The sequence below is a fragment of the Fringilla coelebs genome (genome assembly GCF_963513975.1).
Source record: "Fringilla coelebs genome assembly, chromosome: 2".
Lineage (NCBI taxonomy): Eukaryota > Metazoa > Chordata > Aves > Passeriformes > Fringillidae > Fringilla > Fringilla coelebs.
The window spans coordinates 49,704,546-49,731,638 of NC_140029.1; the positions used below are offsets into that span (position 1 = coordinate 49,704,546).

The window sequence follows — 27,093 nt, forward strand, 5'->3', positions numbered from 1 at the left end:
AGGATTTGGGGAAGCCACCGTCCAGAACAATTTGGAAGCCACCGAGACATAGAGCACATTCCAGCTGTGTTTTCAAGAGGAGCAGAACCTAACCCAAAAATATTTTTGGCACTTCATTCCTAGCAATACCAGAGAAACTTTGAGGAACATCCACCTCTTTCAATTTTTTTTCAGGGACGGGCATATAGTGTCATCAATGGTACTGAATACTTAAGGGAAAGAGCATGAGGAGCTTGATGAAAAAGCTGTACACAGACTTTGACATTGACTACAAAGGAAGAGAGAAAAGGAAGAACTATTGTTCTTGCATATATTTATGTGTAGAACTTAATCCTGTCAGAACAAATATTTTTCCCAAGATGAAAATCAAACAATTTTATATTTCCACATACTACCTTAGACATGTTTAGCTGAACAGAAAGGACAAAAACTTCTAATAAATGCAACATCCGATTTTTTATTTACAAATATATGGTAATTCAACAACCGTTCTCCACTCAGTTTGCAGAGGAAAAAGTGATAGTTACATTTCCAAACAGGAAAAGAAAACTCTCTCTCTTAAATGGATTCCACAGAATATTATGCCAACACCACTGAGCAAATTCTGAGATTATTCTTTGTATTTAGGTTTCAAAAAAGCACATAATTTTAGAAACCAGCATATGGAAAGCAAACACATTTGTGTGCATTTAAATGCAGCTTCATATCAACCTAGAGAATTCACTTTCAGAATATGTCAAAAATAAAGGCAGCAATTGCAAATATATATTTATATTAGCTATTTCTCTAACGCTCATTTCAAGAGCTTAGAAACAAAATACCCTCTTCATATACCATTGGAAAGTCAACTAGTTGATTATAAGCCTCAAAAATATTTTGAAGTTATCACTGAAAATATACTTATTGTCTCTTGTGCTCTTGGTACTTGAAGCCGAAAATGTGAAAGCATTTTTCCCAGCTATTTCCTTACTGCAATTACTTTCTTATAAATAAAAATAGTTACATGAAGAATACAAGGTATTGCTATGAAGACTAGACAAGCAAGAGTTACTCTTAGAAAAAAAACACACACACACACACAATATATATATTTATAGATCTACATCAGCAGCAATCACCTCTTCTTGTATCTGCAACAGTGGTTTCATATCTTCATTTGCTTCACATGGAGGTTGGTTGTCCAGCTGTTAGGAAAAGACAAAAGAAACCATAAGTCTAGTTACTGAAGAACTTTTGTGACAACAACATTTTAAAGTTTAAAATAGTCACTTAATAGTAAAAAAACATTTTAAAGTTTCAAATACTTATTGAAAATGGTAACATACTAATGTATGCATTCTGAATCAAGCAATCCAAATTTAATGAACAATACAAATTTGAGTTGAATCCAATTACAGCACTGCAAGTATTTCAGGCCAAGTCATATTCCACAGAACATGCACTTTACCAAAGTCTTAAGAATTATTTTTAATTCATTTAATTTATTTTTAGTATTAGCACAGAGATAGAGTGATAATTTCTCTAATTTACCTTTCAATAATGAAATTAAAATTTGCTAAGTTACTGTAACAATATAAAGAACTTTTTTATCCTCCCTGCATACCTTTGTAGGTACCTGCCAATACAGCAGTGTTTCACTAGAACGTTCCAAGTTTAAACCACAGAATTAACAAAAAATGTGCAAAAATATCACATAAAATTACATAAAATTGCAAAGTGAGTATTTATAACCCTACGGTTTATCAAACCTTTTAGCCAACATGCTCACATTCCAAACTAACAAATAATTAGCCAGGGTGATGTCAAATGCCAACTGCAAAAAACAGGAATTCACATCACAGGGCAGTGCTGTGCTGCAAACACATTTTCACTGCAGTAATTGTATAGCTGGGTTTTGTATTATTCAAATAGCTGATTTCAATTACTAATCACTAATTTGAATACTGTGTTCTGTACCTACAGGTTCTTACAACTCCTGATTTTACTTGTATCTCATAGAATTATGTTTTGAGGTGCCCACTGGCCCAAGTAGATGCAGTCTGAAGGGAAGGGAATACAAATGTTTCCTCACAGATCAGCTCTGCTTCTGAAAGGCACTGCTGTGACTTTAGTCTCTCTTTGACGTTACAGCCCATAAATAGCAATTCATCCATAATAAAATTACTGATTCAACTCATCCAGCAATATTTCCCCCCAAAAGAAAACACAGAGAAAAAAATAATGTGAGCAAGCTCCAGAGTGAATCTCTCACACATTTGGGTGCTTCAAATAGGAACACAGTCACTTCAGTGTAGTCCCGTCATCAACAAGGAGATACATTCTCCAAACTTTAAATTAGACGTGGTATGACCCAGTGCCCTGGATCACCTCCAGATGGAAAGGAATGATTCTTTTCCTCCTTCCACCGATCACATTCGCCTCTGTGTGCGCTATTACCCTCACGAGGGCTTGCACTTTCTGGTTTTAGCTTGGGTACCACATCATCATTTCTGGGATTTCTCTTCATGGAAGTCAAAAAGAGCCCACAAACACAACAGCATCAGATGCAGAGCTTCTCTTTTTCTGAGCTAGGTCTCACAGCCAGCAGCTGCCCAGTTCCTGCTCAAGCACTGTAGCATGAACATCCTGTTCCCTTCACTGCCTTCCAATCCACTGCGAGAAAAATGTGCCAGGCTCATAAAGAAACGTGGACATTTTTCCCAGGAAGTAATTCAGAAATCATTTCCCTTCTCTGATTTTCATCATCCTACAGAATTCCACATTTGCTACATAAAAAAGAGCTGTATAAAACTCCTGACACTTATCAAAATTAGGAAGTTGTCTACCATCATCTATGACAGCAGAAAAAAAGACCTAAATACCACTACAAAAAGCCTTAACATCATGCTCCAGTAAATCAGAATTCTGCAAGCCATAAGAAGGAAAAAAATTATACTGCACCTTTTAATTAAGATCTGTAAGTAAATCAATTCCTCCTGAACTTGTACCTAAATGAATAACCAATTACAGACCTATAATTCCAATAATAATAGCATCATAAAAAGAAACCAGTATTTGTGCCACCTGCACAAGATAAACTAATTGCTTTCCAGGTATGTATTAGAACTGAATTAAATACATATTTCAGTTTACTTTTTAAGAAAATGTAGACATTTTCAAAAAGGCTTCTCTGTTATCAAGACAAGCCTGTTTAGCACCTGACAGCTCCTTGACACCACTCTCTCAGATCTATAAAGGAAGGAAGATGACTATACCATGCTGTCTGCTTGAAACTGTGTAATAACAAGTTGGTAAAATCAGCTACCAGTGAGTTAGAAGTTAGGAATGACTGCCCTACAAAAGACAGAAACTGGCAATCAAACCTTGCTGAACCTATTCACTAATTTAAAACTAAACATGAAAGCTATCAAGTGGCTCAGCTGTGCAAACACTTGAGGTTGTACAGCACAGAGAAGAACTACAGCCATGCACACTGCAGTTGGATTGCCTTACTTTTAAATCTGATATAGCAGTCGTTGCAGAAGAGTTTGTTGTTTCGGATCCTGACTTCAGCTCCAGAGCGGGATCCACCAAGGTCGCATCCACAGGCAACACACTGTATCACACATGAATAATTAGTAACTCCTTCCAAAATACTAAGGAATAAAAATGCTGTTCAAAAGCAGCTCTTAATTAAGCTCAGCAAAGCCTGAACCATAGCCCCACAATCACTAGAAGCAAATGTACAACGATTAGTAGATCAAAATGCAACCAACCCTGAGGACGTATTTTAAGGCGACGACTGGACAATGAATAGCAGAGCTGCACCAAGTACGCAAACATAAAGCAGATGGTTTTTAGAGATTAGGTCATTAAATCGAATTATGAACTTTGGTTTCTCTGAAAACTAAAACTGGCTTGGCACGAAAAAAATTTTGTTCTCTAGATGGCAACAGGAATTTTGGCACAGAACACCTGGGTGTGCTACTTGCAGATTTCCATGTGGCACTACATGCTGCTGGTGTCCTCAGTCCCTTGGCACTCAAAGCAGAAAATACTCAGGCACTCCCAATTTCCTGGGTTTGCATCATCGAAACAAGTTGTGATTTGGAGAGATGGGGCTGATTTAATTTTTCTTGCATAAACACATAAGGGGCTTGACCACTGCCATGCTAGCATTAAACTATTTAGCTATGGTAGCTAAACATGTACTTGCTGTGAATATGGACCACATCTGGAAGGAATGTAATCCAAAACACAATATTCTCTTTACTGAATTTATGAAGGACAGATAGTTTCCCTGCTTAACCAAGTAACGAATCTTTTGGATGGCAGTCTTTTCAACAGCTCATTCATTTTCAGAAATTTGAAAAACAGAAACTTGGCATTTTCCTATGTAGGTCATAAACTACAGGTGGATGGTCTCACACAGATTACACATCCTACAGAAAAGGGAATGGCGATTGATCGCTATGGATTAGTCCTGTCTCTCCTGCTCAGCGAGGCAGATCCAGGAAAAGCTTGGAGTCAATTCCTAGTAATACTCCAGGTGATGCACTTGAGCTGGGCACAGAAATCAAGTGTTCTGAACTACACACAGAAATCTCTTTCTTGAAGTCAGGGAAGAAGCAGGATACAACAGCACCTCCAAGTCATAGTCTCATTCCACATCTAGTCCAAGGGCAGGGGAATGGGACTGCTTTGCTGTCTTTTGCAGACAAATATTTATTCTTTCAGCTCTGCAAATGCCCCAAGCTGATGGGAAATCATGTAAGTAGGTCTAGATCTCAGTGCTGGGCATGAGCTACTACACTTAGTTTGTGACTAGGGCTGAGTAGCATTAAACACACCTTTTGCTTTTTTTCTGGGCTTTATCCTACCACTTTGATCTCTTCCAACATGCCTTTACTTGGAAAACACCACATGAACACTGTCTGCTAAGGTTAGCTTAGAAAGGATGGGTTATCTTAAATGATTTAATTGCTAGGGTCCAGGCTGAGATTTTTCTTTTTTTATAGGAGCTGCTTTCTCTGGGAGAAGTGGTCCAGCATTTTCCGATATTTTGCCACCTATTCAAAGAACAAAATCTTTGATCTCACAGTCCATCTTGCTTTTCAAAATCCTACTTGTTAACTCTGGAATTTAAGAAACACTTCTATAATTGAGTGCTAAATGCCTGCAAATGGGACTGCCTCATGGAAATATGCATGCACCACGCTGTCAAGAGTAGAAGGCAAAGCAGGTGATTAGTAAGAACCTCTGTGAGCATAACACTGAGTAGCCATGCGTGCTCCTGATTAGTTCCTGTTCCTTCAGGATGTGACTCCCAGCTCTCACCTTAAAGCAATGTAAATGATAACAAAGACCAAGAGACTCAATGATCATGGCTGCTCCTTTGCCCAGAATGTTATTACAGTATGAACAGATTTTCTTCCCACTGACTGACCTAAATATAGAACGAAAAACCTTAAAACCAGCTTGAAAATGTTTAAAAGACAAAGAAGAGTTATCAAATACTTTTTGAGATTAAAAATAAAAACCACATGGGTAAAAACTGGACTATTAGGCTGCTTGGGGAAAGTAAACTGAAAATTAATATTATTTAGAGTAGATCTGAAAGCTGTGGAAAGCTGAAGTGTTATAATTTACATAAAATTTAAATAGGAACAAGTTAAGAAATCCTGTGACATTCTTGGCACGTATTTCATTGTATAAAATAGCTTCTACAAATAAAAAGTGTACTGTAAAGTTTGGAGAGTAAGAACAAAGGTTTTGTGCTCCTGCCTTCTTAGGTGTGGGGAACTATCCAGAAGGCTAAATTTTAGCAAGCACCCCTTCCAAGTTCCACCATCTGCACCTTGTTAGATAAAAGAAGGCTAGTCCTGGTCATAAAATATGATGTTAACTCTTTGAATGTAAACCATACGAAGGTCAGTTTCCATAGACGTACCAAGGTGTTAACAAATGGAAGTGAGAACTAATGAGCAAATATGGTTAAGAAGGTAATTTTCTTACATCATAAAGGACATAAAAGATTCACTTAAAAAAAAAAATTGGGGTCAATTTATCACTAAGTGCCTGAGAGTGTAAGAGCTAGTGAAGTAGTGTTCACTGTTGTTATTTATAACACATGTAATTCTGTGTGGGATGATTCTCTGGAGTACTATCCCAAGGTATTTTTAAAATGTTTTAAGTACATAAAACAGCAGAGTTATCTATCCTACCACAGTTGAATTCCATTTTTGTTTCAAAATATGTTGCAATTCTTGCTTTCTCCTTCTAGATTAAAATCAACATCCTACTCTGTAATTCTCCAGGGTCATGGGTTATGAGCATTCCTGAACGCTCCTCAAGATGATATTGACCACATGCCAGGAAGTGAGGAGGAGAGACCAAGATGAGGGTCATAAAGCGTGGGTTTCAGGAATCTTTTGTTAAAACAAACCAAGGAAAATAAATGTCAGAAATGCCATCTGGAACAGGCTTTTGCTAATCATTTTGGTAACCAACACACAGCTTGGAGACTGCAGATTGATTATTCAAATTCCTTTGTTTTTTTTAACCAATGTCAAGCAGTGATGACAAACCTGGGGAATTTTCTGAGTGACTGGAGCAGGGAGGTAATACCAGCCTGTACTTGCACTGTCCCCTCCAGCTAGAAAACTCCAGGTACTTGTTACTCAACGCTATGGGCAAGAATAACACATATGCTTTAAGTCCAGCACACACACAAAGTCTGCCCTTTAGTGCTGTCCAACATTTTTATCTTCCCAGAAAAAGGGTACCCACTCACCTGCTGCGTGTCTGGGACCCTGACTGGGAAGCAGAGAGGGGAGACTGAGCCCTGGGAGCTGTCTGGGAGGTGGAGGGGGCTCTTGCAGAGGTAGCCACAGGAGGTGCTTTGCTGGAGGAAGGAGTGCACATGTAGGCTCGGTTTGAAGTGGACACCGGGCGACTAAAATCTTGACTAGAAGATAGAGATGAAGAGGATGCAGACTGGTTCAGCCATGAGTGGTGCCTCCATGACCTCATTCCTGAAGAATCAAGATTGTCCAAAGACTCCCCTCTGTAATAGAGATACAAGCACCTCAAATGTAAATAGCAGTACGTAGGAGCAACAGAGCTACATTCTGACTTTTTTAAGAGAAAGCCATTAATCTCGCATTTTTAATATTTTCTGGGACTAATATGTTTGTTTGATCACCCTGAGCAATATTCTTCATGCACAGATTTAAAATGCATGAGTAGGAAATTATCCTTTGTGTCCAGGCATAGTTCTCATGGTAAAAAACGGGCGAGGCAAAAGCAAAACACTTCACTGCAGCCTTATCAGGGTGAGCTGTATCAAAATCCACAGTGCAGAAACAGACCTCAGATACCAGCTTTGTTTATGTTTTCTCCAAGGGATACCAGATTGAAAATAACAATCCACCCAGACTGGAGAGCATCACCCAGGTACAAGGTGTTGGCCCAATAACCAAACACTCTCCTGACTGATAACTCGGCTGTTTCCTAAGGGACAAATCCAACATTCATACATTAAATAAAGCAAAAAAAAAAACCTATCCAAACTTTATGACATATTTCTGTGTTGAAAAAGGCATACTTCACCACAATAATTCATTTCCAAAACAGGATGCCATGCTGAAATTCTTAAATGCATCTGTCAATAACAAGGCATACCACTGATTTCCATTGCTGCTGTACCAATCAAGAAATAAGCAGCTGAGTTATTTACAGGTCACATCCACATTCCTTACTTGCAAAAAAACCCATTCAATCCCAGCTGTAATACAGTGACCTTCTTCTATCTGTGCTGCTATGCTGGCAGCCTTATGGCATTTCACAGACTCAATTTGTTTCTATGCTCTGTAATACAGGCTGCATTTCAGAATAACCAAAGCAAAATGTATGATTAGGGACAGAGTTAATTTTTAATGTGATTCCTACCTCCTCATACTACTGCTGTACAGACTAACGGGTTCCTTATGTATACTGGCACTGCGCTGCCTAATCCAGCTGCTGTCTGTGTGCAGAGATGTTTTCTTTCTCATTTCCTGAAGGATTTGCTGTCTCTCCAACTCTGCTGCAGACAGGTTTTGCTCCTTCTGAGACTTCTTCTGTGACTCACCCACGTTCCAGGACCTCTCTGAATACTTGCTCTGGGTACCTGTGCAGGCAACATGTGCAAATATCAGCAGACACCTCAGGGCACAGAAGCAGTTATCGTCCTGTCAGCACTCTGGCTATAATTCCAAGAGCTATTGTTCATCATTCCACTCACAAGCTATTCCAGTTCCCTTTTACAGCCGAGTAAAACTTACCAATACAGCATTACTGAAATTTTTTGTTGGCATTTCCATTAATGTAGCCTTTTACATAATGTTTAACTTAAATACATTCTCCTTCCCTTCCTAAGGGTACATGCATAGACATTTGTGTGCACACACCCCTCTTTTTCAAAGGGTATCACCTCTTTTAGAGCCATAATTTGGACTCTTCCTCTAATACAAACTGAACCATGTGTAAAATACATCGTTAAATAACGGGATACATTCTTTCTTTTTAAGAATTCATACTCTTTTCTTCTGTAAATTGTCTCTGTTTATAAGAACTTCTTTCTTTCTTCAAGGCCCTAAAAACACTGCTTTATATAGATACAAAGGGGAGAGGGAAATCTTTCTTTTATTTGGATTATGTGTTAACTACTGAGTTGAAATGAAATTTATTGTATAGATGGTCTTTGAAAATTTGGAAGGGGAAACAAATAAGCAATCTTTCTCCAATAGGTGTTGACATATCAGAAGGCAACAGTTTATTTCCTAGATTCAGTACGTATTCTTTGTAGTAAAAACAATTAAGAAAATTACTCAGTAATAAGTCACTCAATTGAAATTTCAAACCTTTCAAATGCTGCTCTGACTGTAGATTTACTCTTGGATTTATTGGTATAGATTATCATTGTGAAATACTGTGGGAGTTTACTTTCACTTTAGTTTCAATGACAGTGCTTTAATGCATGAAAGTGACATTTTTAATCTGCAATATATCCCTTAATAAATCTACTTTTCTTTGATTACTTGTGATTACTTTTTTTAACTGTGTTTTAGACACAAAAGAAGCTTGCAGGCATTTTTGACTGTAACATATTTATAAAATTGGTTTGTTTGCTTTGCACATAATTCTTCTAATATAACCAAAGTCATATATCTGAACTGGAATCCAGGACACAATGTGACATAACAAGAGCTGACTTCTTGCTCTGTTATTACTATACTAACTGAAATTAAGAAGGCAAAAAGTTGTATTAAATACATTCATCATCTTGGTATGTGCAGCTTTTGTTTTTTTGTTGACAGAGTCAATGCATCAAAACTACACATATCTTCAATGATATAATTGCATGATTGGTTTTATCTCATGCAAAAATCTCATGTTAAAATTTAGGCATCTAAGAGCTATTGTAATCACTGTCTTCAAAAGGGTAGTTAATCATATTTGTCCTCAGCTTTTATGTTGACTGTATGATTTTCCTCTTGCTGTTGAAAGTTCATTAAATTGGGGCATAGTATGAATTCACAATGCAGCTATCAAAAAACACTCTAAAAATTAATTTTCTTAGGATGACTATCCTAAGTACACTTTTTTTCCTCCTACTTTCCTCCCTCCCTACCTGCCAAAAAATTTAAATATAATGGAAATTATACATTACTTACCATTTCTCATTGTGTTGACTTCATTCAGTTCTGTAGTTGATTTTGACTTATTCCTAAGGATATAAAAACATCTGTCTTAATTACAAGACCTCATTACAGGCAAAGGTCTTATCATTGCAGATGATAGAACCAGTCCTCTTTTTTTCACTATTCCTCCCATCAACCATTTATACTATACTTAAAACAAGAGGCAAAAAATAACTGAAGACCAAGAAAAGGGGAAAAAATGTCAATATTTAGATCTCAATAGATAATCACCAATTGAAAGTTAAAATTTTGTACTGAAAATTGTCAGTGCTTCAGGTATAAGGAACTGATCATTGTATTTGTTTTTAAAAAAACCATGTGAAAAACCAAATCCTTCCCTGTGGAAGCTTTCTGAAGACTCCAGTCAGACAAAGAAGCAAGAACTTTCAGAGCAGATTTACAATTTATTTGGCTTAATGAGAAACTGAAATCATACTTCAGTACTGTTACTACATTGTAAGCAAAACACCTCCTTAAAACCCTGCATGCAGATTGTTTTTGGAAAAATTTACTGTTCACTGATTATACCTAGCAGCATAATTTTTAAATTAGTTTTAGCCAAGAAATGGCATTCAACAAAGGCCATATACAGGAACACAAATCCAAAAAGTTGGTTTTCTGACAGTACAGAGCAGAAGCTTCAGCAACACCTCTGCTGTATTATTAGTCTCAAGTAGTACAGCCAATTTTTTAGTTTAAAATAACTCACAAAGAAAAGATTTAAAAAGAAATCTTTTGCTTGGTCCTAACTCAAAGCTGCCACATTAATGTTTTTACACATACAGCATTGGCTGCACAGCCACATTTTGAAAGAAACTTGTCCTTTATGTGGAGATAAATGAAGCATAAACTACATCACATCTTGCATCCTTAAGTTTTTACTGTCTGATCTATAGTGTGGACCTGTTTTATTATCTATTTAAGAAGATGCAACACTCTCACAGCTGCCTGTAGTGAAGAAAAAAGCAGTGTCCTCCTCACACATATATCCAAGACGTAACTATTTAGTCCATGCTCCTTCTGAAGTTAGATCTAGATCTTCCATTAGTAACAGATCCATTAAATGTATCTTGTAATTTTTGGAGTTCCTCTTTATGTAAGAGAGGTATGCTCACTTCAACTACAAGAAGTGATTAAATACACCGCAGAAGTTGCCTTTCAGAACTACTGTGAGATGCAATGCAAAACAAAGGCTTAATCTGTAAAGCAAGAGATTGTACCTTAAAATTAACTTGTGTCAATTACAGGAGTAACATGCACTATCCCCTTGATAAATATGCTACTGCTGCCTCTCACTTCCCTTCTTGTTTACTCTCTCAAGTTGCACAACCCAAATTGTGATGACTGCACTTTAGTTTGTAGAGCATGCTATGACACAACCACAAGAGAGCTGAAATTGTTTTCCAGCCAGGTAAGTTTAGTACCACCCACATATTTACCTCCTCACAGTTTTGTTTCTGCCCGTAGAATCCCACTGACTAACTGCTGCTTACAACATGGTGCATCATTTGACAAGTTTGGCAGCTTTTTTTTCAGTATGAAAACGTGCCATAAAAACTTCAAAACACAGCAGCAATCCAATGTATCCATTTAGCTGCTGTGACTAAAGTTTATTAGAATTTTAAAAGTTTTCTAACAAAGAAATGGTGATGGTTACTGTTGGTGCTAAGATTCAATATTGGACATACCTGTCAGCAAATGACTGGCCAGGCTGCTCCTCAATGGTTTTAGAGACTTCATAACGCTCATAATGCCTATTGGGAAAAAAAAAAAAAGAATCATTATGTTCACATATAGAAAAAGACACACATAGACATAAATAGTTCCTAAGGGAAATATTCAAGATAGATCCTTAATGGGAAAAAAAACCCCAGTTTAAATTAAACACTCCAAACAAGTAAAGTTCTTAGGAGTCTTAATTTGATAGTCAGAAATACAACTGATAAAAGAAGGCAGAAAAAGAAAAGTTGTCAGAAAAACTGCCTGAAATTACATTTTTGTGAAGTGACAAGGAAACCAAACATGAGCCTGCCAGAATGGTTATTGCTAACGATATTTCAATTATGTCTTGATTCAATTTCTTATTACCTGTCAATGAGAGGTTGGCCAGCTCGATCCTCTGTTGTTTTAGATACTTCATAGCGCTCGTAATGTCTAGAAGCAAAATAAAGATAGAATACTTATTAAAAGAAAATTCTAGAAATTGAGCAAACAGTAAGCATCCCCTGAGAAAACTGAGAGAGTTCAGCTGCATTAAAAGAATCCCAAAGACTAAGGTGCTGCAAAACTTACAAGCGTCAGTAGACAACAGTGATTATCTCATCCATTTCAAAGCCAGGAGGAAAATTTTGTCAAAGCACAGCAGTCCTCTAAAAATTACATTTTTATTGCAGAAGAGTGTACAGGTGCTGTTTATAAACTCACAAAGTCCCACAGAAAACACTCTCTAGCTGACTGTCCCATCCCTCAGTGTACTTTGCAGCAAGTATCATGCCTTTGCTGGTGTTCATATAACATTTCAGATTTACAGTCTTATCTTTGGATATCATCTTATAGCAAATATTTAACCCCAGATATTTTAAAGCCCAGTTTCACTGAATTTGCTCCTTTGCTATTAAGTAAAACCACCCGTGTTTAGCAAAACACATCCTTTGGCAGCAGCCTCAGAAGCAATGAAATCCCTGTGGACTAAAGAATGTACCAGGGATTTAGATATGCAGATATTACAGCAGCTTAATAAGTTACCACACAAAGTCCTATCATCTTGCAACTGGGACAGGCTAAAATTGTAAATTTATCCTGGCTCTGTTGCCAGGAAGAACCTGTTCAGCCATTGTAGCATTGTGTCTCTGCTTTGCTCAGCAGGCATATCAAGCAGCAGTCATCTAGATTAAACTAAAGTAACTCTGGGTCTTACAACCTCCTCTGCAAATATATGCAGTTTTTAAAAATCATACTACTTTCTCCTAAGACTCAGCTTGATACCATGTGTTCTCTTCAGTCATCTCTTGTTACTTACATAAGAAAAGGAGAAAAACTTCAAAAGAAGCCATAAGTCATACACAAGGCAGCAAGGTAAATGGAGACAAAATAATGAAAGGTTGCTGGTTTAATCGGTTTCAGACAGATTAATCTCCTGTAACAGTAGTCTGAAAACTTCTGGGCAAGAACACAAACTTGAGAACTAATAGATGGGGATTTATTTGTTTGGTTGTTTTTTAAATCAAGCTGCTGAAGAAGGTAATGAGAGGAACAAATATATCTGCAGTGGATGTTTCTAACAGGCTATGATATGTAACCAAGTTTGGTTATACGGTTCACTTATATACCATAATATCCCTTGCTGACAAATTAACCCAGTAGTTAAATTGCAATTAAGCTTTATTGTTACACTGTTGAATTAAAATGAGAGATAAATCTGTAAAAATCAGCCACACATTTGTTGAAAAAGTGTTAACCTTGGTATTTCTTCTGGAAGACCTGTATGTTGAGTCACTGGCTCTCAAGTTGAGTCACTGGCTTGTGCACAGTTCTTGCAAAATCTTCTCATTAAGTCCTTCAGATCGTCTTTCATTTGGCTGTAATTACTGTACTTATACATGCCATTAAAAAACCCTGAAGTAGGGAAATATAGCGCTTGATTCTGGAGGAATGCCTTTGTGTTATGCCTGATCCTTCTGTCTTTGGAAAGAAAGACTATGGTACGGTATTTTGTGCCTACTGACTGCAGCATGAATCTCACATGAACATCCTCATACATTCAGACAGATACAACCTCATTAGAAACGGATTTGAATTTGCAGAAGGAAGAGAAATACATCCTAGCACAAGTGCACACCTTTGGTACTGAGGCACCTCCACTGACACCTCCCTCTGCTTTTCCGCCTGCCGCCTCTGCTCCTCCATCTCTGCCTGCCGCCTCTGCTCCTCAGCCTGCTGCTGCTCCCTCTCTTTACGCTGTCTCTCGAGCTCCAGCTCTTGGCGTTCCTGTTCTTGCTCAAAATGCCTAGTTGCTTCTTCCTGGATCCTCTGTTCCTCCTGAAGCCTCCTCCTTGAGCTCGATGCCCGCTCGTTTTCCCCATCTTGCTCTGGCTCCTCGGGAGCATTTGCTTCAGGGCTTGCTCTCCAGCTGGACACATCCAGTGGAGCCTGAGAAGTGATGGATGTTGTATTTAGGGTTAGAACGGTCTGCTCCTGTGGCAAAGGAAAAAAAAAATCATGTTTTTATGGAAGGGATCAATTTTTTAAACAGATTGCTTGCTCAGAAGAGGTAATTTATTCTATATGGTAAACATGTATAAAAATCATCCCCAGCACTTCCAGGGCAAGATGCAGGGCAAAGTTTGGTTTCACATTCTCCTAATTCAAGAGCTTCAATCCACACACTAGCCTTTGCAAGCGCCACAGGCAGTGTGGCCACAACTATGTGAAACATTCTGCTTTCCAAAGTATCACTTACATGTCAAGCCATCCCTTCCCCACTTAAACACCCATGGAAAACAAACCCTTCCATGATACCCAGCATTTCTCCCTACTGTTTTGACTTAGAAACCTGAGACCTACTTAAAAGTGTATACACAAAGATATACACTGCAATCTATATCAGACCAATGAATTTCACATGAATCGTCAAGCAGAGGAATCTCCCACTCTCTTTCATTCTCCTACCATTTCAAAGTCCAGCCTCAGACCTATCACTCTATGACTCTTTTTTTAAAAATGAGAAAAGGCCTTTCAGTGGTCAAAAGATGTTTTAGTTGCAGGAAAAAAATAATGTTGATGGGTCCATCAAAATCTCTAATGACAGAAAAAATACAAAATGGTTTAGAATCTTATAGAACAAAGTCCTCCAACAGCTCAAAAAGCTTTCTTATTTAAATTCTAAGCCTTAAATTATGGTCTACTCATTCATGACTGTCTAAACACAACTGATCTAGTCTGGACACCTGAAGCAGCACTCACTTAGCAGTAAAGAAGAGATACCTCAGACGGTTCCCATACTCAGGAAAAAACTTATTCATCTTCCCATGAACAACAGCCACAGAAGTCAGCATCTACAGAAACTACACACATTAAGTGTTTTAAAATATATAACTGGAAATCTAAAGTTGATTTGGTGTGTAAATTTATCAGATGAACTGTCTGCCAGCAACAAGCCAGACACTTATGAACATGCTTCTTGATAAAGCATTGAAGCAGAACTCCAACGAGCAGCATCAGTGGTAAATAAACAGTAAAAGTCTCCATTTATGATCACAGTAATTAATACATGCTGTGACTTTTTGCCAACATATTTTTCATGTTGGTTACCTAACCAGCTCATAAGGAAAAGACACAAATTCAACATATCTCAATACATCCCACCTACTCTTTCCATCCCATTTTTGCAATCTCTTTCTACCAAGTCACGGACAACAATTTATTTTCCAAAATGAGAAGATAAATTACATAAAAACCATAATATTTGCCTGCTTTCATGCATCTAGTATAAGGGGAAAAAAGCCCTCATGAAACTAGTAAGCAAAGCTTTATTCACAGCCTACCTCATCAAAATACTTGGAACTCTCTTTTTCTGCTTCTTGCTTAGCTCGTAGCCATTCTTCCCTCAGTTTCTCTTGTTCTCTTTGGTATTTCTCCTGTTAGGTTAGATTGAAGTTAAACATGCAAATAAGAAGCATGGTATTTTTTTTACTTTCATTAGCATGTACACTGGAATTTAATGTGATTTTTCAACAGACCAAACAGACCAGACAAAAAACATCACTGAGCTCCTCTAGAACATTAGGTCTGCCACAAATGAAATCCTGGCTTGAATACAATCCAAAGGAGTTCTATAATTGATTTTTGAGTCTCCAGGCTTGTTACATGCTAAATCTCGCAAAAGCCAACCTCATAGCCCCTGTCCCCCAGTTTAGCTACCATTTGAACAAGAAACCTCAGCTATCAAAGGTATTTCTGGAAAAACACAGTGGTTGTATTTAACTTGGAATTAGGCACATCAATATTGTAAATATAAAGAGATCACTAAATGAAATAGTGAGCAAGATCTCTCATTCTTTTGAAATGTTACCTTAAACAAAACCCAATTTCTGGACCTTGAAATTTGTCTTTTGACTAGATTTGGTAGGAAAACAATATAAAGCATTGCTTAAAGCACATGGTAAATGTTTTGGTGGTTTTGTCAGTCACCACTTTTATCTTGGGAAATGCAAAATATTTAAGGATGTCTAAAGTATTTCTTCTAAGATACTGGAAATAAGCAAAGAAAGACTTCGCTTCCTTTTTTTGTTATTTGAAAATTTATTGCTAGGATCATGGGGAAGAGAAATATCATCATTACTCTGGTCAAATTTATCACTTCAGGACAAAAAAAAGAGAAGCAAACAAAAGTGATAGCAGATGGCTGCGTCAGCGCTCAAGAAAGAGGAGGCAAGGTTTACACTCTTTAAAGCCATCTCTTCAGGTATCAAATGGAACATCCAAACAATAATGGAGACCACCAGCAAGTTTAAGAAGGTACAGCTGCTGCCCTGCAGAGTTTGCAAACTACAAGGAACAACAAAAGATGAAACATTCAAAAAGCAAGATAGATTCTATGCTTGTACTTTGACATCACAGTTTTCTGCTGAATACAGCCAAAGAGGGCTTGTGCAGTATAAATGATATTCACTGACATCTCTCCTAGTCATCAGACTTCAGACAATAAACTTTAATTTAATTTGCAAAGATGTGTCTCTGAACATGTGCTTACACTTCATTGAGCTGAGCTCTTTTCAGAAATGTATGCTCGGGTTTTTTGTGCTATCCTAAGACTAGAAACAATGCCCCTTCCCTCTGCAACACCCCCTCCAGCTCTAGCTAGTGGTTATCAAGGTGGTTTTGCATTAGTAGATTCAGCTTCCTGACTCAGAGGTCCTGGGAACCAGATTATTCCAACTGATTAGCTGATTGCTAAATGACAGGATTCTAGCAGGCAGGTACTGGCTGCCTCCTCTACATATATGAATACAAGACAGTATCACTAACTGGAGGTAAAACTCAGGCTAGAGGCAATTTCCTTAAGGGGAAAAAAATAAAATTAATATTCAAAACAGAAGACCCCTTAGTTCTTCACTTAACCTTTAAATTCTGTTGTCATTAAGAACACACCAGTCCTGGAAGATTGAGCACTTCTGGCTGTAGTGAAAACACATTATGTGGTTGATTTGATGATGCTCACTAAAGCATTATCTTCTTTTTTCTGAATAACTCCTAATGTGTGCAGCTGTGCAGGCTACAAAATGCACCTGAGAGTCTCCCCAGGCCATCAGTAAGAAGAACTGCAGAAGCCACGTGCTACTTTTCTTTCCTTGTTGCTACACACAGGGGATTGACAGCCCATGATTATGAAGATGAATTATACCTGCAACAAACGGTCCTGCTCTTTTTGCCATTTTTCCTGTCGTTTTCGCTCCTCCTCTTGATCCCAAACCCGACGGCTAGGAGCGCTGATGGAGGGGACTGGGAGCTAATACAGCACAGAAATTAAGTTGTATTATCCTCTTGCCATATAATCAACACTCTACATTTTAAAACATTTTTTCAGAGTGAGAAATAGAAACCATTACCAATGCTAGAGCTTTATAGTGACATAAATTATATGGTATATAGGACATAAATTAGCCTTTTCTTCAAACAGACAGAAAGCAACTATGCCTTGACAAGGCAAATCTTAGCCAGTACTCTCAGATTTGATCTAAATTGTAAAGCAGAAAGCAGAGAGCTTCTTGACAGGACTAGGATTATACAACTGACTAGTAGTTCACAAGTAGTACTTACATCAGGCATTGCAGGCTCTGGGCCTCCTGGGAGATTTGGAAGGCAAAAAAGAGAAATCATTAGACCCATACATAGCTATTGCAAGACTTATGTAACTGTGGCAAGTCTGTGAGCTTCTGACTCATTTTTTCTTCCTTAGTAAGACATGCTTGCATTTGCCCTGCTGAACTTTCTCGAGGGCAGAATTTATAAGGTGCTTTCAACTAATGTGCACGACTGTTCAAAGCTTTGCATGCTCACAAGTGCCATCAGCAATTGCCTGAATTAGCAGTACACCTACCACTGTAGCAACACAAAGGTTCTTTACTATTCCTCTCCTATTATTATTGTGAGACCCAACTGTTTAGCATGGCTGATAACCAGAACACTGCACAAGGGTAGAGAAGCTATTAAACTACTGCCCTTGGCATGAATTAAGAGCACCTGACATCCACTGGCAACTTCTCCACCAAAAAACCATGTATTTTTGCTCTCCAACTTTCCTCCTTTCCTACTTCTGAAAGCACACTTGAATTCAGTGAACTGGTCACCATTCACCACAAACCTTTTTCTATTTGAGGCTATCACACTTGGCCTTGTCATCCTGTGACAAGATGATTATTAGAGAGAGATGTGTATTATGCTAATTTATTAAAAGTTGAGAAAACGGGGAGAAACACAAATTTTAATGTAATAATTTCTCAAGCACCGTCACTATTTTTGTTTGTTGACGGTGTACTTGCTACTTAGCTGTCCAAATTTCATTTTTAAAAAGGCATAAGAGAAAAAAATTGCAACATTATTCTGAAGTATAACCATATGAAGTGGAAAAAAGTTCATATTTAGGACACAAAAGGCTCTAATGAGTCACAGGTTAGCATCCGTTCTATATGTACACAATTTTGTCGTCACTGTCAGATCACAACAGCCACAGTGAAAATCAGGCAATCAGTTTAATCTATTGCAGTTATGCCAGGAGATATTAAAGGGAAGCATAGATCTTTTTTGCTCCCCTCTTCTCTCACCCCTGTTAGCTTATGCTGAACTCCACAGGAATCTTCATGTAATTGCAAAGCTGAAGTGTCAAAAGTTTAAAATTAACAAGCTGTACTGAACATGCACTCTAGAAATACAACCTTGTCCTCCCCCTCAAGCACAAGTGAAATACCTCAAATATTGTTATAAAAATAATTAAAATAAAAACTAATTTCTGCCAGCCACAAAATAAAAACCAGACAACGACAACAACAAAACCCCAACACCAACAAACAACCACCAACAAAATATCACCATATTGCAGATAAAATATTGCAGATACAGCAGAAGTATTTAAAAAGCAAACAGAACCACAGACACAGATATCTACTGTGGCATTTCACATATCATTTCTGGCATAAAATAGAAATCATCACCACTAAAAGCAAAATCCTGGCCCCACACAAATCATTGGCAAAACTCAACAGAGCTTCCAGCAGGCCAGAATTTCACTCTTTCAGGCTACAGCAAAACAGAAAGGCATACATAGCCCGAAGACAGCATAAGACATACAACATTAGTGGAAGTATGTGAGCTGTGACATGCAATATGCTGAAAAGCAACCTACAAAACCAAAATTGAGTGCCTTGTTCATTGCCTTTTTAAAAAATGCTGGCATATTAAATTCAAAATTTATATTGGTCTTCTTGGGATCTTGTGACATCACCACATCGTGGAAAGCCAGCAGATGCCTTTTTATATGAATTTGTGCAAAAGCACAGAGCTGCAAATCACACTCAAATCCAGAGTTAAATACTTCATCAACAGCTCTGAGATCTTCTCTAAACCCCTGCTGGAATATTCACCATTATTCTTGTTTTGTAGGTAGTAGCAAACCTGAACAGAGAGTGCCACTCTTCTGAATTCTACCCAGTGGGGAAAAAAAAAGTATGAACAACACAGAAAAGATTTAAACAGCTATAGATATAAGAGAACACGCAAAGACCCATTACCACAAAGGTAGACCCATGAATTGTAAGAATAACCTGATGACCCTGGGGAAAGAAGGGAAATTAATTATGTTGCTTCATTGTAACTGCAGAAACAACACTGAAGAGGTAGAGCACCCAGCACCAGACTTGTTAGGGAGAGTGTGCAGCAGGAACAATTTCATGGAAGTACATGAAATGTTAGCTCTTTGGTTTACCTTGTTCAAAAAATTGTGACCGCCTTTTTAAGTTTTTCAAAGAAATAGGTTCAGATGCTATTTGAAAAATACAAAGAATACAAACAAGTCAATGAGGTGCCTTTTTTTTTAATGACTACAACGACTGGATAAGAAACTTCTGTTAGACCTCCCATACACTGCAACATCACTTTTGAAAAACAACAAGCCCCTGAAACACGAAGGAAAACCTTAGGGGGTTACATCATACACTAATTAGGATTTCATTTCATCAGTAACAATGACCAACTATAAAAACAGCACAAGTGTCAAACTCAGTCTCAGATTCTCCCTGTCTAATTTAACCATCACTGACTGGGATTTCAAATTGAAATGAGGAGCCTAATGACCATTCAAGGCCACCAGAAAACATCTCCAGAGGGCAAGTGATATCTTGGAGCAATTTTTCTATGAATTGCCATGTGTATTCAAGCTAAAATGAAATACAAAGCTCCTACTTCAGGATTATGATTCCATTAGGAAGTATATGTACCTGGTTTCTCTCACTGCTGTCAAGGCTATAACTGCTCATAGCCTCATATACAATTATTTTTCATATCAGAATCATCAAAATTTCTCTCCACGAATAAAAGTAAAGTAATAATAGTGAAAAAAGCCACTAATCCCAAAACCTTACAACTGAAAGAGGCAGGAAAAAAACAGCAAGAAGTTGAATGCTCTACATTCTTCCTGGGTAGTGAAATAAGTCAATACTCATACTAACTCAGTGACCATACAATGCAGTAGCAATTACAATAAATTGTGTGCCTTCTTCTCTTTCACCCCTACCAAACATTAAATTTACAACCACTAATGCAGAGACAGGGGGCTTTGCTGCAACACTGTTGTCAGTTCTCAAACTGCCTAGCAAACTGTGGAAGCAGGCTAAGCCCAGTTTGGATGCAGCAAGACCTCTGTGATATCTGTCTGGCTTTTGGTTCATTAAGGTCTCACTTCACCCACTGTATAATGCTTCCAGTCATTACTGGCTTAGTGTCTGTGCTTGTCACAAACCACACAATTAGCAGATGAAAAGCAACAGTGGTTTACCTCTTTGTTCATTAGAGCCAAGATCTCCTTGCATTCCATTTATCAATTTTGTTTCTGTATCCTGAAATACATCAATGAATAAATAAGTAAATAAATGTCTTAGGCTCATTAGATTTGTGGAAGTTTATCCAACTATGCATCTTTCCTATCAGGAACTATATGTCACAAAACACTTCATAATATTTTATAGAAAGATACAAAACAATCTAAAACTTCCTCGGTGTAATTTATAATAAAGCTACGGCATGCATTTGAGGGAATCAACAACCAGCTGTGAACTGCTGCAGAAATAAAACACATTAGCTTGCAAGAAAATTCCAGAAGCCAATATCTCCCTATTTCAGCTCCTTGGCAGGCAGGCTTTATTTGCAAGTAATTTGAAAGCACATATGCACCCATTCTTTGGGGCTGCAACTTCCATTTATTCCATTCAGGCTAATAATTCAAGCCAAAGTCTTCTCTGAAGAATAAACATCATATATGTAGTCTTTACCTGTTTTAATATTTATCAATCACCAGTGTTCTCTCATAATAGACAGCAGCAAGTCTTTAAAACATCTTATTTACCTTAATACATACATAGCTACATCTCCGTATTTCAGATGCAGGGTCCTATACTTTTACTTGTATTGCTTAAGGAACAGAATATTTTCAACCTCTTTTCTCCATCCTCCCACTATTAAGACACTACATTTTTTCTTCCTCCCCCCATCTCCCATGGACCTTCAAAAACATACTCACAGAACTTTGAAGGCTGCTGGAGAAATCTCTTTTTGTGGATATGGTGGAAGCATTTGAAACTTTTTCTCCCGAAGTTGCATCAATCCATTTATTTTCAGATGTACCTATAATGTTGGTAGCCATACTGGTGAGATTGAGGATTTTATGCCTTACACGTGGCAGGGAAGGCAGGTCTTTGCCCCAGTCTTTTTGGTATGTGGAGGATTGAGAAATTAATATAGACAGTAACGTCAAAGAACAGAACAAGAGCTAGTGAAAACATTAAAATAACACAAAAACAGAAGAGGGAGACACACAAATCAGGTGGAATTTGTGAAGACAGGAAAAAGGGCATTTATAGCAGACCGCCTTCCCCAAAAATGCAAGTGTTAGTCATAAGCCACGTGAAAGTTTGCCAAAACAAAAGATGCTTTGCTGATATGTGCTACAACAGCTGAACATTAGAGAGGAGTTAGCATTCATTAGAAACTATTTCATTAGTGTTAGTAAGGATTGAGAAAATTCTTCTGACTTTACTCACTCCAGGTACAATGAGACTCATACACTATCCAGGGAAGGGTCACTTTCATGTCCATGCTCATCAGGAAGCACAGAGAGGGGGAAGAAAAGGCAGCCTAAACTAAATGGGCAAATTGATGAGGCAAAGACAAATGATGCTCTTCTCACATACGCCATCCTATATTCCCTCCCTACCCCTCTTACTGAAAATTTTATTCAGTTAGAATTTTGCCACTAATTTCACTCTTCAATTGTATTAGGTCCTATAAAGTGATTTTTTTTCTTGTCTCTTCCTAACCCCACTGTTTTTACCCCAGTTTGCTGTATTTACCTAGCTTGCCACTAAAAGAATATTTTGTACTTATACTGTGAAAGAAGTCACTGGTCACACTTCCAACTCTGCAAAAATTCTTCTAGAACTTTGAAAGGGTTTCCTGATTAAAACCATGGCAAGTCAAGACATGCTACAAGGCTGTCAAGCCAGGATGGAAATCCTCCCTAACCAGAATGGGTAGTACCATTCTGGAGTGATTACAGCACCACAATATTTGGGTCAATGGCCAGAATCATAACACACAGGTACTGCATCACCCACAGGCTTATACCGCACTTCAAACGCTCCCTGAAGAAAGGAACAAAAGATCCTCCTTCCCTGAAGAAAGGGAGCTGGTGACTGAGACAGAGGGCCTTTAAAAATTAGTGATCAGACCCTCTTAATTCTTGTGGTATGGCAGGGAAGAAAATGTTAGATTCCTTTTTGTGCTGGTTGCACACTTTTTTACCTGTCTATCCTCTAAGAAACAGGCCAGAGCACAAGAGTGAGGTCAGTATTTCAATGTTTTGCTGTTTGCTTGTCAAGACATTTCTAATGCTCAAGCAGTTAAAAAAGCCAAGTTGTGTTAAAATGCAACAGACACATTGGCAAACTACTCAGCGTAGATACGTATTACTGCTGTAAGGGTAATAAGGACTCTCAGCTGTCAGGTACAGCAGAGACAAAGCTTATTTGCCTTACAGAGCATACAGTATCTGCCTGATGAAACAACTCACCATTCTTTCCATATCGTCTGACATCCATGACCAGGTTTCCAGTTTCTAGTGCTCTGTTGATGGCTTCTTCCCACTGACTGTGGTCCATATGTGAAACCTTTGTGCCGTTGACAGCAATGATCTCATCATCTACATGCAGCTGACAAAGTGCTGCAGGGCTGCCTGCAGAAAACAGAAGAAAAATGTTATTATGTCTCCATTCATATTTTTTCTTTTTATCACAGTTGTGATTGGAAGAGAGTGGGTTGGGGAATCATTGAAAGAAATGCTTAATGGTGCATATTTAGAAAGTCTTAGAAAAATTCACTACACTGTAACATAAGCTCAGTAAACTCAGTATCAAAGCAGCTTTTCAATTTAGAACTTATGGGAACAAAAAAGAAATCAGTCTTCTGTACTTGTAAGTTTTAGATTATGGCCACCCCCTTTAATAAACAACTTCTGTGTTCAGTCTTCCCTTCACTAACTCACCTTTATAATCTGTGACAATGAGAGAGAGGCAGCACCACATTGTCTATATCCAATGATTAGCTGAAATTCAGCCAATTTGGGTAATCCTCATATTTGTCAAAAAAACCCCCAAAAACCAAAAAACAGCCTGCACTTTTTTAAGTCCACTAGAAGCTGGCTTTCTCGTATTCTCATTTACATTTTCTGAGCTCTGCTGACAAGAGCATGCTGCTTTATTGCTTTGCTAGAATAGTTTATTAGCTCTGAATTGATTGGTAATTGGACTCAAGATATTGCTGGGTATTGTCCCACTAGACTTCTCTGGATTCTGCTTATTTTATCTATTAAGAGCAAACTTTATGGCAAGTTGGACTTTGAATCTACTGATATTTTGCAAGACAAGCTGCACTTTATACTTTCTTCAACTGCTTCACATTGGCAGGCAATCTCACTTGACTAAGGACAGAGTACATAGAAGACCAGTTCATAAGCTTTTTTTCTATTTAATTCAGAAAATGGATAGGCTGAGAAACTCAGACTCTCCAAGCAAGATTTTACAGATTACATATGAATGGTTCTTCCATTAAGAATTATTCCCTTAGCAGTATAGAAAATAGAAATGCCAAGTAAAAATATAGTTAAGGATTGCACAATAAACCCTCATGTTAATAAAACAAGTTTGAATTACACAGCGGAAGGATTTTCCAAAGGAAGTAGTGAAATCCACACATCTTACTTAAAATATACCAAGAACAATGCCCTATTACATTATTAGAAACAAATGTGGACAAGTATGACAGAAAAATATAGACACCATATGCTCCATCCTGAGTGTCTTTTGACTCGCTAGAAAAATGCTGCTGTAAGTCTGGCTCATCCACTAAGGATTCAGATGGCTTCACACATGAGGAAGTTAAAAAATTAAGAAATGCTCTGTTTCCTACTACTGCACCAAATAATGATTCATCACAGTTCATTAAAAAGCTCCACTGGCTTCTCTGCTAGAAGAACATGGCTCCATACTATATCTTTCTGCATAATTCTTAAAATATGGATTAAAAACTTCATTTGCAGTTATCAGTACCAATTACTTTCAAACTATTGTGGAAGAAAAGATAGGGTTTTCATCTGGAGGAAGAAATATGGACAATAGTATAACTGGAAAAAGACATGCATCTCTAGGGGTCAGGAAGATGTTAAAGAATCATGGATTTTCAAGTCTGTTAATGGAAGGTACTATTAAGAATACTATCAAAGATACTAATAGTGAAGTTATGAATTTCAATATCATTTAACATTTAGAATCGTGTCTGATATTTAGTACCATATAGCTTAACCACATCTGGATTAAGCCTTATGCTCATGATACAGAAAAAGCTTCAGGCTCCAGCAGAGTCATTAGAACTCATAATTTCTGTCTTGAGTTGTGACAGAATAAGCCCCCAGTAACCAAAAAAAGTTGTGCTCATTTTATTCAAATAATTTGTCAGGGATGAGACCAGGCTTAGAGGTGTGAACAGTATACCTCAATTGACTCAGTTTTAGGAAAGGAAGGGAGTTCAAGATTTCACAGCTCCTCCTATAATATAAGTAGAAAGGTATATGCAGACCATACTCCAACCATACAGACTGAATGAATAGCAGCAGTCTCTAGATCTGGACCTAAAATAGCCAGAACAACTTACACTGCTCAATTTTTGGCCTGTAACTTTACCAGCAGCTCTCCCTCCACAGTTTCTGGACAAAAGGGCTTCTCCACAAAGCCTTACCAGAAATTCAGATGCCAAAAGTTGTATGCTACCAATTGTCTTTCCCTGTCCAGCTCCACCAAGACTATAGGAATTTATTTCTGTACATTCCTATAAAGGATTTAGTTTTCATTATATAAAATATGTACTGCTTTTATGTTTTTCATAGGTTTTCCTGAAGGTAAAATGCTTTTATTTCTTACTAGTCACCAGTATAAACAAAAGCAACCAAATACTCATATTCCATGTATTCTAAGTTATCTCTAACCTTTCCCCTCCGTTATTATTACCATAGATAAACACTATCTCAATTATAGAAAAAAAATAAAACTTGAAGGATGTGGATCAAATTTACTTTGTCCTACATGACTGCAAATGTTTGATCAGACATGTACTTCTATACCAACACAATCTCAAAAAAATTATTGCAAAGGGAAAGTGAAAGGGAAAGGACTGAAACAATAAAGATTATATGGCACTGAGGAAGTTGGCAGAACAATGTCTAATTAATGACTTAAGGATTTCTATTTACCTAATATTTAGTGTAGAGATTGAAAACTCCTTTAAAAAATAAGAACAGTCCTTTTTTATATGTAGTAAGTGGGTATCATTGAAATATGTGTTACAAGCTTAAGTCTTACTTAGGTTTTTGAGAACACTTACAAGTTAATTTTGCCTACCAAGTAGTTTTCTTAGAGGATTTTTTTAAGGAATGCATATTTAGAATATAGAGTAATCTATAAGTAGTAAAAAATATACATGCTGGGTACCATCTCAAAAAAATCATACAGCTAGTTAGGACAACACAATCTGAGAAAGTATTCCTGGAAGCTCAAGAAAGAGAAAAAAGTGACTAGAACAGTTGGCTTGGATTTGCCAAACCTAAATCACACTTGACCAACCTGGTTATCTTCAAAGATGAATTGACTAGATCTCTGTGGATGACAGAAGAGAGGTGGTTACAATCCACCTTGTCTTTAACAAGATCATTGACCTGATATTCCACAGTATCCTGGTATCAAAAGTGGGATGGTACTGTCCACAGGGCAGAACGACCAGATGGTGAAAAACTGGCGGGGCTGTCAGGCTCTGTGGGAAGTGGTTAATGGTTCTTACTCAGCCTGCAGGCTGCTCACAGGTGGATCTCATGAGGATGTATTCAGGGTCCAACCTTCTTTAATATGTTCACCAACAAGCAGGAGAAGGAGGAAAACACACCCTCATTGAGTTTTCAAACCTTGCCAAAAGCGAGAGGGTGGCCAGTACAATGGAGGGCAGGGCTGCTCTTGAGAGCAGGAACCTGACACTCAACAAGGCCACATGCAGGGTCCTGTTCCTGAAAAGGACTAGTCCCAGTGATGGTACAGGCTGGGCATTGGAGAGCAAGGCTGGGGGGGCCTGGCAGTGGTGGGGCTGTCTGAACACTAACATGACCAACAAATCAAGACAAGTGGCCATTCAATTCACTCAGCACCTCTTACGCCACACTGACAATACTGTGTCCGGTTTTGGTGTTCCCCTGTAAGAGAGACATCAATAAACTGGGGCAATTAAATGGGAAGGTACTGGGATGGTTAGGGCTGGAGCAATTGACCCATGAGGAAAGGCTGAAGAGTATGGGCTTGTTCAGCCTGGAGAAGAGAGGCTGCAGGAGAACCTAACAGTAGCCCCCAGTACATACTGGGAGGTTCCTGAGAAGGGAAAACCTGCTCTTTATTGAAATTTATGGCAGAAAAACACAGAACAGTGGTTATACACCAGGACAAAGACTGGTCTGACTAGAGATGTAGGGAAAATTTTCTCTGAGAGGATAATGCCCAGAGAAGCTGCGCAGGTT

The 27,093-nt window shown here is 37.9% G+C and overlaps 1 protein-coding gene across 17 annotated transcripts in view; it reads right to left on the reverse strand.

Moving 5' to 3' along the window:
* Positions 1–437: 437 nt before the first annotated feature.
* LMO7 (LIM domain 7) overlaps positions 438–27,093 on the reverse strand; it is a 131,296-nt gene continuing 104,640 nt past the window's right edge. For 9 of the 17 annotated variants that reach the window (XM_084201422.1, XM_084201423.1, XM_084201431.1 and 6 more), the window contains 18 exons: positions 23,059–23,220; positions 21,511–21,695; positions 20,770–20,830; positions 19,702–19,758; positions 19,508–19,549; positions 17,541–17,566; positions 17,125–17,229; positions 15,266–15,358; positions 13,561–13,916; positions 11,811–11,876; positions 11,411–11,476; positions 9,696–9,748; positions 7,930–8,149; positions 6,773–7,045; positions 5,317–5,425; positions 3,493–3,595; positions 2,941–2,987; positions 438–1,184 (listed from right to left, as the gene is read on the reverse strand). In XM_084201422.1, the coding sequence (XP_084057548.1) occupies positions 2,944–2,987; positions 3,493–3,595; positions 5,317–5,425; positions 6,773–7,045; positions 7,930–8,149; positions 9,696–9,748; positions 11,411–11,476; positions 11,811–11,876; positions 13,561–13,916; positions 15,266–15,358; positions 17,125–17,229; positions 17,541–17,566; positions 19,508–19,549; positions 19,702–19,758; positions 20,770–20,830; positions 21,511–21,695; positions 23,059–23,220 (2,021 nt within the window). In that variant the 3' untranslated portion in view covers positions 438–1,184; positions 2,941–2,943. The remainder of the gene's footprint in view (positions 1,185–2,940; positions 2,988–3,492; positions 3,596–5,316; positions 5,426–6,772; positions 7,046–7,929; positions 8,150–9,695; positions 9,749–11,410; positions 11,477–11,810; positions 11,877–13,560; positions 13,917–15,265; positions 15,359–17,124; positions 17,230–17,540; positions 17,567–19,507; positions 19,550–19,701; positions 19,759–20,769; positions 20,831–21,510; positions 21,696–23,058; positions 23,221–27,093) is intronic. The other 8 variants (XM_084201433.1, XM_084201435.1, XM_084201426.1 and 5 more) reach the window with 6 other exon arrangements.